General features: G+C 50.3%; 1 protein-coding gene across 5 annotated transcripts; it reads left to right on the forward strand.

Annotated features, from left to right (window-relative positions):
* Nucleotides 1-37: 37 nt before the first annotated feature.
* Nucleotides 38-12,460, forward strand: TMEM109 (transmembrane protein 109). Of its 5 annotated transcripts, none has more exons than XM_072789306.1 (4): nucleotides 38-157; nucleotides 9,203-9,447; nucleotides 10,312-10,414; nucleotides 10,871-12,460. In XM_072789306.1, the coding sequence occupies exons 2-4, from the start codon at nucleotides 9,211-9,213 to the stop codon at nucleotides 11,260-11,262; spliced, it is 732 nt and encodes a 243-aa protein (XP_072645407.1). In that variant the 5' UTR covers nucleotides 38-157; nucleotides 9,203-9,210; the 3' UTR covers nucleotides 11,263-12,460. The 5 variants fall into 5 exon arrangements, with proteins under 5 accessions (XP_072645407.1, XP_072645403.1, XP_072645406.1 ...); XM_072789302.1 differs by having other exon boundaries at nucleotides 73-384; XM_072789305.1 differs by lacking the exon at nucleotides 38-157 and adding an exon at nucleotides 3,939-4,059.
* Nucleotides 12,461-12,633: the final 173 nt, after the last annotated feature.

Below are 12,633 nucleotides of genomic sequence, written 5' to 3' on the forward strand. Positions count from 1 at the left end.
CGTCCGTAAAGCGCTCCCGGGGGCGGGCGCCGAGGAGTTTCCAAACTACATTTCCCATGATGCAGCGCAAAATAAAGCCAACGTACGGAGCGACGTTTTCTTGAGACCCGTGCTGCGCTGCGCGCTGCTCGTGGGACCCTCCTGCAGACCTTGCAGGGTATGAGAACCTCCTAACGAACTTGTTAAAGTGCGTCTTCCTGGGAGTGTGCGTTTCCAGCGTGGGCCCCACGTGATCCTGAGGCAGGTGCATCTCCCACTGCCCTTTGAGAGACACTGCTAGGTGACCGGTGAAAAAAGCGCAGATGCAGATGGGTAGAGGAACTAGCATTGAGGAAGAAACGGTTCTGGTCCTGCCTCCACTGCCAGTTTGCGCCGTGATTATGGGCAAGTCATCACCTTCTCTACCCCTTTCCTACGTGACTGCCAGGCCCCTTCCAGCTCAGATCCGTGGGATTCTAAGTGGCTATCTAGAAGATGCGCTCAGGAATCACGTGCAGAACACATGGTGTGGGCTATGAAGGATCCAGACAAAGCAGAACAGCCAGGTGTGATCAGTGAAATCTTCTTGGCTGAAGAGGGGTGAATAAGCTTGATTTTGACAGATGGGTAATATTCAGATAGAAGCGGGGAACAGGGAGCATACCAAGAGGAGAAAGCGTGAGCAAAGGCTCAACGAGAATAAAAGTTGCGGCTATGAAGGGCAACATGACACAGTAGCCAAGAGCATGGCCTCTGAAGTCAGATTGCATGTGCTGTACTACCCAGCTAGTAAACTGTGCGAACTTCTCTGCCTTAATTTCCTCATCTGCAGAATAAGGGGGAATGATAAGGTTGAACCAGCTCAAAGGTTGTTGCGAGGCGTCAAACATTTAAAACGTGCTTTGGGGAGGGCACCAAGGTGGCTCAGTCATTTCAGCATCGGACTCGATCTCAGTTCAGGTCTTGATCTTAAGGTTGTGAGTTCAAGCCCTGCGTTGAGCTCCCGCCGCTGGGCATGAAGCCTGAAGCCTACCTAAAAACAGATAAAATAATGTAAAATAAATAAAAGGTGCTTTGGACTTTGCCCGGCAGAGAGTACGATATACATTTTGGTGTTTGTTATCATTATCCCTGAATCCAAGCAAGATTGTTCAAGCTATGATTCTCTCTCCTGGGCAGCAGTAAAATAGCATCCTAATTGGTCCTGCTTCCAGCCTAGCTTTATAATCCACCTTTTTCAGAACAGCTAGTGATCCACTTTCCAGGAAAAATCTGTTTCTGCTACTCTCCAGGCTTTTCATTCATTCAACAGATATTGATTGGGTGCCTCCTAAGTGCCAGACTCTGGTCTGATAATTGAAGGTACAAATGGTGAACGAGGTTTCTGTTCTCTTGGAGCTTACATTCTTTTATTAAGGCCACTCTCTGCAGGTGGCAGAGACAATCAACACATAAGAAAGTTCCAGAGAGTGGTAGGTGCTAAGAATAAAACAAATAAGAGAAAGATGGATAGGAGGTGATATGGATGGGAGAGATGGGCTGCTTTAAGCTGGGTATTCAGGGAGGGCATCACTGAGGAGGTGAAATTTTTTCTGAGACCTGAATGAGGGAGAGTGTTTCTGGCAGAGAAAACTTGCTCCCAAGTCCTGCACCATATAGCTCATACTGACCTCCATCACTTGGCTTTATCTTCCCTCCAGCCACACTAGCTATTTAAGCCCTCAAACTCAGCCCTTCTGGCTGGTTCTGCTACTTGCCCTGGCACACCTTCCTACTCTCCCCTCCCCTCTGTTCCTTCCAAAGTAAACTCCGATCTCCTCTTAAATGGCACTTCCTCTGGAGCCTTTTTCTTGACCCCTGAGTGAAGTTTAGTCCCTACAGCACCCTGTAATTCTCTTCCAGGTCATTCTGGTAGTATAATCATTTAAGTATTTCATTGTTTACAAGTATCTGTTTGATATCTGCGTTTTCTAGACTGTAAACTCTGTGATAGCAGAACCATCATTGTTCTGGTCTGTTATTCCTCAGAGTCTAACCAGCACCTGACACACAGCAGGTACTTCATAGCTATTGTTGGTTGAATGAAAGGCTGCACAACAGGCCAAGCATCTTGAATATTGAGATGTGATGGGAAATAAGATGGATCCATTTAATCAGGGCCTTGAACCAGAGGTGACTAGACCCAATTGGGCTGGCAGTAGAAAAGCAGTTGAGCTATGGGATCATAGCTACCCTTCCAAAAGATTCCTCTGGAAGTCACTTACTGGATGGGTTGGAGGAGGATAGCCTGGAGGAAGAGAGCCAGGAATCCATTAGTTGGACAAATCCTTACTGAGTACTCCTGTGTGCCTGTCAGGCAATGTACTAGGCATTAGAGATTCCACTGTGAGCAAAAGCAGAGATGTCCCTATTCTAGGGAGCTTATGATGTGACTGAAGAATGGAAAAATCAGGAAGTCCATTCAAGGCTTGTGAATTTCAAAAGCCAGCCCCTCAGGGATAGAAAGGATCCAGGGAAACCAATTTTTGGGTAAATATTACGGATAAGAACTTGATCTCAGTGTCCTCTTCACTCCCCTGAATCTCAAACTCCCACAGGGGAGATAAAGATCCCTTAGGCAGGAAAAGAAGACATAGTAAATATGGGATATATGCATATTTGTAGGCTAGATCCTGAGAAAGGAACTCTATGCCTTGCTCCTTCAGCCAAGGCTGCTGCTACTCGGGAATTAAGGGGACATATTGGCCAGTAGCCCAGGAGAAGCTCCATTTCCCAGGTAGATTTAGTGGAAACCTGTGTGGACAAATAGCAGAAGACTAGGCAAGACAATGCAGCTCAACTGACAATGAAGATTAGTGACTCTCTGGCCTCATGTTAATTTTCCAAACACTGTGTACACTCTGAAAACCAAGGTGGGAAGAACCCCGAACTGTCTGAGATTATCTCTACTACTCAGATGGAAGAGAGTTAAAAAAGAAAATGACTTGCCATAGTGGGGAGATTGGGGAGATAAGGAAGTGGGGTGGAGGGAGTTGCATTTCTTGCACAAGAGTCTGTGACCTGAGAGTGGTAGTCCTACAAATCAGAAACATCTCACAAACACATGTAAATTTGCAACTGTTAGGAAAGCTGCAACTATTAGGAAAGGTAGAAGGTGAGACCCCAGATGCTGGGAGAAAGAGACCCTTGGCTTAGGCAGGAAGATGGACGCACCTGAAGAACATTTAAAGGAAAGAAACAACTGGAGGAGGCGAGGGGCTGCTTGGTGCAGAGTTGTGTAGTCTGGGAAAAAGGCACAATTAGAAGGCTGATCCAGGGAGGATGGGGAAAAAAGAATTCTGACTTAGACCGCTGAGTTTCAGTAACTGTTTTAACATCTAAGAGAAGATTTCCTGTGGCGCCCATGTGAGAGAGGTATTCGGACAGCAACTTGGAATTTTTTTTTTTTTTTTTTAATGTTCACTCTCCTTACTTGATTGAATCTTCACACCCTACTGTGAAGTCAAGTGGTATTTTAGGACTGTAGAGTAAAACTGAAAAGCTGAGATCAAGAGGGATGAAGCAACGTGCCTAGAATCACAAAGCAGGCAAGAGATCACCTCATTCCAAACCCCCGGTTTCTGGAATTCCAAACCCAACGATCTTGCCTTTTTTTTTTTTTTTTTTCTTTTCTTTTCTTTTTCTTTCTTTTTAGAAATGGGGTCTGGGAGTTAGTTCCTTTCCCTCTCTAAAATTTAGTAAACATTCGGGAGCCATTTGCAGGGTTCGAGGTGGATGCAACTTCTCAGTACTGGTGCCTCTTACACCTTTTTCCTTTGTGCCTTTTTAGGGCCAAAGTGCCTCAAACGCCTAGGTACCTCTTGGTTAGAACTACATTTCCCACAATGCCCCAGGAGGCGCTGCCTGACTGGAAACTACATTGCCCAGAATGCCGAGGGATCGAAGAAACGGGTGGGCTTCGACTCCGAATTTCAAAGATCCAGTTTATCTACTCCGCAGCCCACATATAGTCACGTCTCCTCCTTTTCCTGCCAGAGACTTCCGTTCCCAGCTCGAACTTCCGATTCCAACTCTTTTTCGGTGGGAATGCTCGGGTAGTGGGGGGGGGGGGGGTCGCAAAGGTGAGCAAAGGGTCGCGCGCATGCGCCCACGGCACAGAGTTTGGGCGGTCTCCCGGCTCATCCCGCCTTGCGCGTGCGCAGACGCTGAACCAACGCCCGGGGTTGAGGCGCGGGTTTGTTGGGGCGTTTTAACGGAGTCGCACGTGAAGGGCAGTGGCGGTCGGAGCCCGGTGAGCGCGGATGGAGACGGGTTCAGGGGCGGAACGCGGGGCGGGGAGGCGGCCGCCGCCGCAAGTGGGAGCAGGACGGGGCCGCGAGGCCTGGCGAGCTCGCCTGGGGAGGGGTCCGACGGCGCGCGGGGTGGGGGGGGGGGGCCGACTGGGGCCCCGATCCTGGTTGCTATGCAACAGGGAGCGTCGTTGCTAGGTGACGGGAGGCACGCGTTTCCGGGATGAAAAGGGCTCCGAGCGCTGCTCAGAGGTCCGGCGGCCGAGGCCGGGCAGCTGCCAGGCTGGGGTACGGAGCTGGCGCTGAGCCCCGAGCTTCTGCCCCTCGGCCCAGCTCCCCGTGGCCTCGCTCTGAGCCTCCAGAGGTACCCCGAGCCCCCGGGCCGCGCCGCGCCCCTCGCCAGCGACGCCACCCAGCAGAGCTTGGCAGGGGACTTGCTGTTCGAAATAGCACATGCCACTGACACCCTGTCTGCGGGAGGCTGGGCCCTGGGAGGAAGCTGCCCCTTTGCCCGTGGCCCTGCCCCCAAGCAGTTGCTGGGCAGCAGCTGTCAGGGGTTTAGCGGGGGCTGCCCCCACCTGCCGGGACGCTGACTTCATTTTCCTGAGTGGTAGCTTCGCCCCGTCAGGGAGCTTCCTGTCACCGCAGCTGTGCTTCTCCAGTGGCTGCTGCCTATTTGGACCAACTTTATTTATTTATTTATTTCTTAAATATTTTATTTATTTATTCATGAGAGACACACACAGAAAGAGAGGCCAAGACACAGGCAGAGGGAGAAGCAGGCTCCATCCAGAGAGCCCGACGTGGGACTCGATCCCGGGTCTCCAGGATCAGGCCCTGGGCTGAAGGCGGCGCTAAACCCGCCGAGCCACCGGGGCTGCCCTTGGACCAACTTTAAAATGAGCCGCCTCTCCCTACGTCTCCCTTGCTACTCTGACAGCTTCTTGACGGGCTTCTAATATTTAACAAGCATCTCTTAGTCGTTCTGTGCTAGGCACTGGGGATTCCAAAAAAAAGTTAAGTCTAACCGGAGGCGCTCAAAGTCTGATGTGGGAGGCTGAGCCTAAAAACTGCTAAATTATGCTACAGTGCAATGAGTGGTGTGTTGGCGGTCTGTGTACCGCAACACTTGGGTTGACCCTTAAGGTCTACAAAACTCTTGCAGAAACATGTAGTAGTTCTTAACTCGGCTTAACCCCATTTTACGTGGAAGAGGTTGACATTCAGGTTAGGTAACAGGTATACGCCAGTGGCTTCTAGTTTGTGGCCTAATGGAGCCTGGGATGGAAATCTGGGTTCCTTTGTGCACTGCCACACTTTGGAGGCTTTGCCTAGAATAGACTTCTTCCTGTGCTGCTGATGGTTTGTGGCAGCTGTGTGGTTATGCATCAGAAATTCTCAAGGGGCTCTAAAAAACGAAATCGTTTCTTCGGGAGAGTCTAAGGTGGCCCCTAGTGGGGCAGACATTCTTGCTTGAACAGGCTCCACAGACCTTTCTGATTTGGGACCAGAACTGAAAACCACGGCTCCAACCCGGGCAGCTCTGAGCAATGATGGAGAAAATCAGGGCCAGCAGAGGGCACTAAATCAGCTGCCCCTCCTGCCACGTAGTGATTCATAGTGTGAAAGGAAGCTAACCAGAGGAAGGAGCCTTGGCTGGGGGGGTGTGGACTGCTCCACCCTGCCCTCTTGGCAAACCACACCTAAACATATAGTGCCTCCTCACTACCATAGTTAAGTGAAGCCGTTTGCCAGCTGATCTGGGTTCTCCTGGCCCTGTCTGAGCCATCCTGCAGGTCTTGCCCCAATCTTTTGGTGTTGTCATACCTCTTGGTACAAAACCGTGACCTGTAAGTCCAGCAGGTGGATCATCTCCTGGTGGAAATCAGGTTGTCCTCTCACTTTGAGCTTGTTGCTATTTGGTGGAACTTTAAGTACCTTGAGGGCAGGGACCTGGTCTTTCTGAAAGGGCATAGGGGTGTGGAACAAGCAAAGAGGCAAGGTTTAGATCCTGAGTTCTGGAAGCAAGTCCTGGTTCTATTGTGTGAGCTTGAACAAGTCACTTGACCTCTCTAAGCCATAGTTTTCTGAGTAAAATGTAGAATAGCAGAACCTTGTCAGATTGTTGTAAGAGTTAAATGAGAGAGCGAAAAGGCAAGCACTTTGTAAATTTTTTTTAAAGATTTTATTTATTTATTCATGAGAGACACAGAGAGAAAGAGAGGCAGAGACACAGGCAGAGGGAGAAGCAGGCTCCATGCAGGGAGGCCAATGTGGGACTCGATCCCGGGTCCCCAGGATCATGTCCTGGGCCAAAGGAGGTGCTAAACCGCTAAGCCATCCTGGCTGCCCACACTTTGTAAATTAAAAAGCACCACGCGCGCACCCACACACAAATAAGCTATGCTTAACACTATACATGCACAATCAACTGAGGCAGATGGCCACTTGTGTATATAAATAGAAATACACACACACCACGCATACACACAATTTGTTGAAAGCCTACCATTTGAGGCCAGGCATTGCAGGAGACGAAGATGTTTGAGACTTACTTCCTCTCAGAGCTCGAGACTGCTTTGGCTCTTGACTGTCATGGCTTCTTTTTATTAAAAGTATTCGATTGGGCTGCAGTGAGGAGGAGGTATAATGACAATGAGTCTGATTCTTGCCACCTAGAAGAAAGGAGAAGAAATCCTGTTAAATAAAACAATTTGAAGAGATCACCAGCCAGTGATCTGCACTCTTATCTGCAAAAGGCATACTCTAGAATCCTGCTAGATTTGGTTTCTGGTGCACTTCCAAAGGTCAGCTGGCAAGGCAATGATGGCCTCACAGGGAGGGAAGGGGGATGTTTTTCCAAGGTCCCGTAGCTCCTGTGGACTGGGGCAGATGGCTGCTTGAAGGTTAAGGCTAGCACAGAATGCAGGAGGCTGCCGTGGGGGTGGGGGGTGGGCAGCTCACATCACCCTGACCTTCTAGAAGGGAGACAACATCTGATCCCTCCTGGTGGAGGTCCTTGGATATAGGATCCAACCCAAGATAGCAACTCTGCTCTCTAAAGTTCGCAGGGTGGTTATGACCCAGATAGTCAGATAGTTCAGGAATTGACCTGTACTTCCCTCATGTCTGACCACTGGCAGACAGGAACCACCTGATTGTTGATTTATGCCAAACAGAGTAGAAGAATAAAAGGCTTCCCGGCCTGAGGTCGCTCCCCACAAAAGTGTGTTTTGCAACCCTGCTTGATTCCACAGACCTCAAGAGGAACTTACGGCAGCTGTTTCTGGGCCAGAAAGTGCCCAGATATGTTATTTTTATAACTCTTACTTGGACTGTTATCCTTCTCACTAAGTAAGAATGGAAACATCTTCCTTCTACTCCATCCTGATGGCTCCCATTTCTGGCCAACTCCCTGAGCTATCTGGTAATTGCAAAAACTTCAAACACCTGGCTGTTCCCGCATCAGGGGCATGGCTTAGCCTCTGATCATCAGGTCTGAATCATGGAAACTCCCTGAAGCTACAGGCTCATTCCCGAGCCTGGAAGAGAACAGGGGATTTGTTGGTGCTGTTTGATATTTCTCGAGCACAGTGGCAAAGAGAAGGTGAATTTGCAAATGTTTTTTTTTTTGACTGATCCACACCTGCTTCAATGAATTGGTACTTGTTGGGTCTTAACTTGCCTGTATCATCATGTTACAGACAAGCTCAGAGCACAAAGCACAAGGTGGTTAAGTGAATTGTCACCAGCAATTCACAGAGATGATCGGTAGATGCCAAGTTTATTTTAGCTTATGAATAATCTATTGTGTGATTCTCTAAGTCACTTTTGAGACTGACTTTGGAGATGACACACCTGGCTGGTGTGTACAAGGAGTTGTACCTGGGTTCAGATGCCAGTTTCTCCACTTCCTGCTTCTCTGACCTCAATTTCTTCATCAGTAAAATGGAGGAAAGTAACAATGCTTACCTGTTGCCAGCTATCATATGAGATAGTTGGTGTCCGGTTAGCTTGTTATTAATAATAATGTCTTTCCCTGAAGGTTTTGCTTTAACCTTTTGCCTACGTTGGAGGCTGGGCAGTTGAGATCATTCTGTGTCCGTAGATCTCAGCTTGGCACAGTGGGATCACTTGGGGGAGCTTTTGCAGGTCTAAGCGGAAGTCACACCCAGATGGCAACATCAAAACCCCTGGGCTCAGGGATAGAGGCGGTAAATGTGAAGCTCCCAGGTGATGCCAGTGAGTAGCCATGGTAGAGATCCACTGTTACCTTCATTCCCAGTGAGCATGCAATTCAGAAGCAGAAGCTCAGGTTGAAATCCGGACCTTTCTACTTAGCTCAGTGACCTTGGGCAAATGCCTAACTCCTAAGTCTCAATATCTTCTCATTTATTTCCAGGATGGAGGTAATTCCCACCTCGTATAGATGGTCCTGGAGAACAGATGGCATATATGTCATTCTTCCTTGCTTGAGCACGTGCCTGAGCACTTTTCTCTGTACATCATTACACAGCAGTAATTGTATCTGTGGGCTATTTTTTAAGTTGTTTTTTTATATCAGCTTTATCTTAAGTAGATTATACCTCCATGGGGACAAAGCCTTACAGTCTTACACATATGTTTACGCCCATAACACCTAAGATCCGGAAGTGAGCCTTCAGATTTTTAGAACTGGAATAATCCTAGATCTCATCCACCCCAAGGCATCGAAGAATGCTTGCTGGTTAATTAATATGCAAGTGGTAAAAAATGTGAAAGAGGAACCTATGAATCAGATGGTTATGCCCAGCTTCAGCTGAAAGGCCCAGTTCTGCCTTTCTCAGCTAACAGGGTAGGGGGTGGAGGAGGGTGTTGGGACAGGTCAAAGCTGGGACAGTAGGTGTCCGTTGCAGTTCTAACTCCCTGCTCACCCTGTGCTTCTCTCCTGGCAGACCCAGCCATGGCAGGCCCAGGCAGCAGCTCACCGTGGGGCAAGCATGTGTTCAAAGTCATCCTGATGGTCCTAGTGGCCCTCGTCCTCCTCCACTCAGCATCATCCCAGTCCCATTCAGACTTTGTGCCACCAGGCCAGCAGAAGAAGGAGGCTCCAGTTGATCTCTTGAGCCAGATGGGTCGTTCTGCGCGGGGAACACTGGATGCCTGGCTGGGGCCAGAGACCATGCACCTGGTTTCCGAGGTAAGGAAAGTGGTCCCTGCTGTGACCACACACAGTGAAGAGAGTTAAAGGAGGAGAGGTTGTTCATGGCCACCCCATCTTGGCTCTACATCCTCTGTGTGTCATAATCTCTGGTGCGGAGAGCCCCACATTCCACGAAATGAAGCCAGACAGTACCCGCTCTTTGCAGTCCCATTGATTGAGTCCTGCCCTAGGGCCTTTAGCTCTTTCCCTTATTCCTGCCCCTTCTTGCCAAAAAGACTAAGAAATGAGCCAGTCTTTATAAACCCACGTCACTGGATGACAAAGTCTGATTTTTGTCTAAATCTGACCTAAAGTCTTAAATTGGCAAAATATCAAGACCCAAATCCATTCCTTCACTGGTAGAGATAGAGGTAGGTCTGACTCAGGGGCTTAAGGCAGGGCTGTCCCTTCTACCTAATGGCATGCCAGATGTGGCATCACGTATTTTCCATAGGTTATTCTAAACAGTTGAGATGGTTATTTATAAAATCCATCATCTAGTAGAGCTGATTGACTCCTTTTTCATTGAAACATCCTAGCCCTTCACAGATGTTGCTTCATGCAACCTCATGATTCTTGGGAGAACCTCAGTGTCACAGGGTGACTACTATGGAGATTTGATGAATTCCTCACACACATTCACCTACTCCCATCACCACAGTGTTCTAGCAAATCACTTGATTTAGGGCCCAGATGTCCCGAGTTCCAGGTCAGGAAGGACAGATGGCCTGCTGTCCAGGCTTGGTGGGCAGATGTCTGGCTGAGAGATGGGACACATTCCTTCCAGGCCTTGCCCAGTCAGGCTCAGAGGCTTAAAGGAGACTGATTATGGACTCATCTCCTGCCCTGCTCTTTTCACAGACCTTGTCTCAGGTGATGTGGGCCATCTCCTCAGCCATCTCAGTGGCCTTCTTCGCGCTGTCTGGGATCGCTGCACAGCTGCTCAACGCCTTGGGACTAGATGGTGAGCGGCGGAGAACTAGTCAGGTCTCCTGGAGCTTAGCCTGTCACTTCCTTTGGTGGGGCTTTATCTTTTCAGGGCCCAGACTTTCCCCCCAGCTGCTTGACACCTGCCAGGTTTCCCCAGCGTTAAGTATAAGAGCTGGCTAATGACTGCCACCACCTTCCTGGTGTTTGCTTCATGTCAGGAAAAGCATTGTGCTAAGCCCTAGTATGTCATTTAATTGTTACCTGCAGCCCAGAGAATCACTCTGGTTTTGCAGATGGATCGGGTTCAACCAAAAGAAGTAATCAACCCCCAGCCAGCAGGAATAGGAGCTGAGATTCAGGCTCCCATCCTTGTGACCCTGTGGGAAAGGATTTTTCCTTTGCAAGGGGCTTCAAGCCTTCCCTTTTTGGGTCTCACCCCCGTGCCCTGACCACTCCAGGTTGGCTGATTCTGTGACTCTCCCTCTTCCAGGAGATCACCTCACCCAGGGCCTGAAGCTCAGCCCCAGCCAGGTCCAGACGTTCCTGCTGTGGGGGGCAGGGGCCCTAGTTGTCTACTGGCTTCTGTCCTTGCTCCTTGGCTTGGTCTTGGCCGTGCTGGGGCGGATCCTGTGGGGTCTGAAGCTTGTCCTCTTCCTGGTGGGCTTTGTGGCCCTGGTGAGGTCAGTCCCTGACCCCTCCACCCGGGCCTTGCTCCTCCTGGCCCTGCTGACCCTCTATGCCTTGCTGAGCCGGCTCAGTGGCACCCGGGCCTCAGGGGCCCAATTGGAAGCAAAGGTCCGAGGGCTGGAGCGCCAGGTGGAAGAGCTACGCTGGCGGCAGAGGCGGGCGGCCAAGGGGCCCCGGAGTGTGGAAGAGGAGTGAGAAGGACCCCGGGCAAGGCCATCTTCATACCAAAGAACTGCACTGCTTTTGGATCGCACAGCCGTCCTTCCAGCCCCCCACCCCACTCCTTTCTTGAACTGTCAGAACCTTCGTCCCTAGCAGTGAAAGAGGAAGACCATGCTGGTCCCCAGGGGCCCTGTCTTCTGAGGTTCTCTGCCTGGAATTGGTTGTCCTCACCCCCTCTCTGCTCCCAGCCTGCCTCAGGCCAGGTTGGAAGGGCCTCCCCTGTGGCTTGTGCATCTGCCCTCAATGGGCATCACTGCCAGTGTCTCCCTTCTGCTGCTGCCTCGCCTTCCTCCTGACGCTCTTGCTCTCCTGTCCTTCTGTGGCTCCTCCTTTGTCAAGTCTCTGCTTCTTTCCTGGTTGTCTCCTTCTAGCCCTGCGTTCCACCCAAACCACAGTCCCTCAAGGCATGTTCCTGTCCTCTTTGTTGCCTCACCACCATGGGGAAGAGGCAGGGCACCAGGGACCTGAGGCCCAGGGGCAGGTTCCCACCCGGGGCTGGGAATGGGGATGCACAATGAGTCTGTTACAAGTGCCTTAATCCGAGCCAGCAGGGCCCTCTACTTGCCCGCTGCTATACTGTATGTAGGAAATTGCACTGTGGCTGCTTTGTGTCAAGAAGAGAGTTTTTCCCTCTCATCTTGATTCCCCTTCAGCCAAAGCAAAAGGTGACTGCTTCATAGGCTTGTGCCTGCAAGTGGGACCCTGCAGTGGCCATCAGGTCCCCCGTGGGGATTTCAGAGACACTGAAGGAGAAGCATCTTGTCTGCACAGCTCCAGATGGTTCTCCACCCCCTTCCTCCACTCATTGCCACCAGGGAGTTGCTGATCAGGGTCTACTCCAGTGGCCCAGGGGGAATGCAGGCCGACAAACCAGAGCTGCACACCATGGCCCCTTCCCGTCACAAGCTCCGAGAGGGCCAGGGTGCCTGCCACCGGAGCCCTCTCACCACCAGGGGTCTCATTCTTCCTCTGAGGCTCTGGTGGAGGTGGGTATCCCCTGCCAGGGCCAGCACTTGATGTGAAGAATGAATTCAAATCCCAGCTCTTACTGTTAAGATTTGATGTGGAATCACAGCTGCAGTGATACATATTTTTATCAGCGCTTGGTTGGTTTTAAATAAAATGCACGCTATTTTATTATCTTGTTCCACATAAAATGTATTTACTCAGAGTCTCGGTTGCTCTCATTTCTCCCTACAGCTTAATCCATTTCTGTGGAGAGGGAGGGGGTGGGGGGGAGCAAAAAAGAAGGCTGGTACCAGGTGCCCTTCCCTCCTGGAGTGCAAGAAGTGAGGAAGGCATGCCCTCTTTACAGAATTTCCAGAAACCGACCTATACTGTTGG

The sequence above is a fragment of the Canis lupus genome, chromosome 21, assembly GCF_048164855.1.
Source record: "Canis lupus baileyi chromosome 21, mCanLup2.hap1, whole genome shotgun sequence".
Lineage (NCBI taxonomy): Eukaryota > Metazoa > Chordata > Mammalia > Carnivora > Canidae > Canis > Canis lupus.

Coding starts and splice junctions, on each gene's coding strand:
- TMEM109 (XM_072789302.1), top strand. CDS start 303: ATGCAGATGGGTAGAGGAACTAGCATTGAGGAAGAAACGGTTCTGGTC. Junction 385..9,202: donor AGTTTGCGCCGTGATTATGG/GCAAGTCATCAC, acceptor CTCTCCTGGCAG/ACCCAGCCATGGCAGGCCCA. Junction 9,448..10,311: donor CCATGCACCTGGTTTCCGAG/GTAAGGAAAGTG, acceptor CTCTTTTCACAG/ACCTTGTCTCAGGTGATGTG.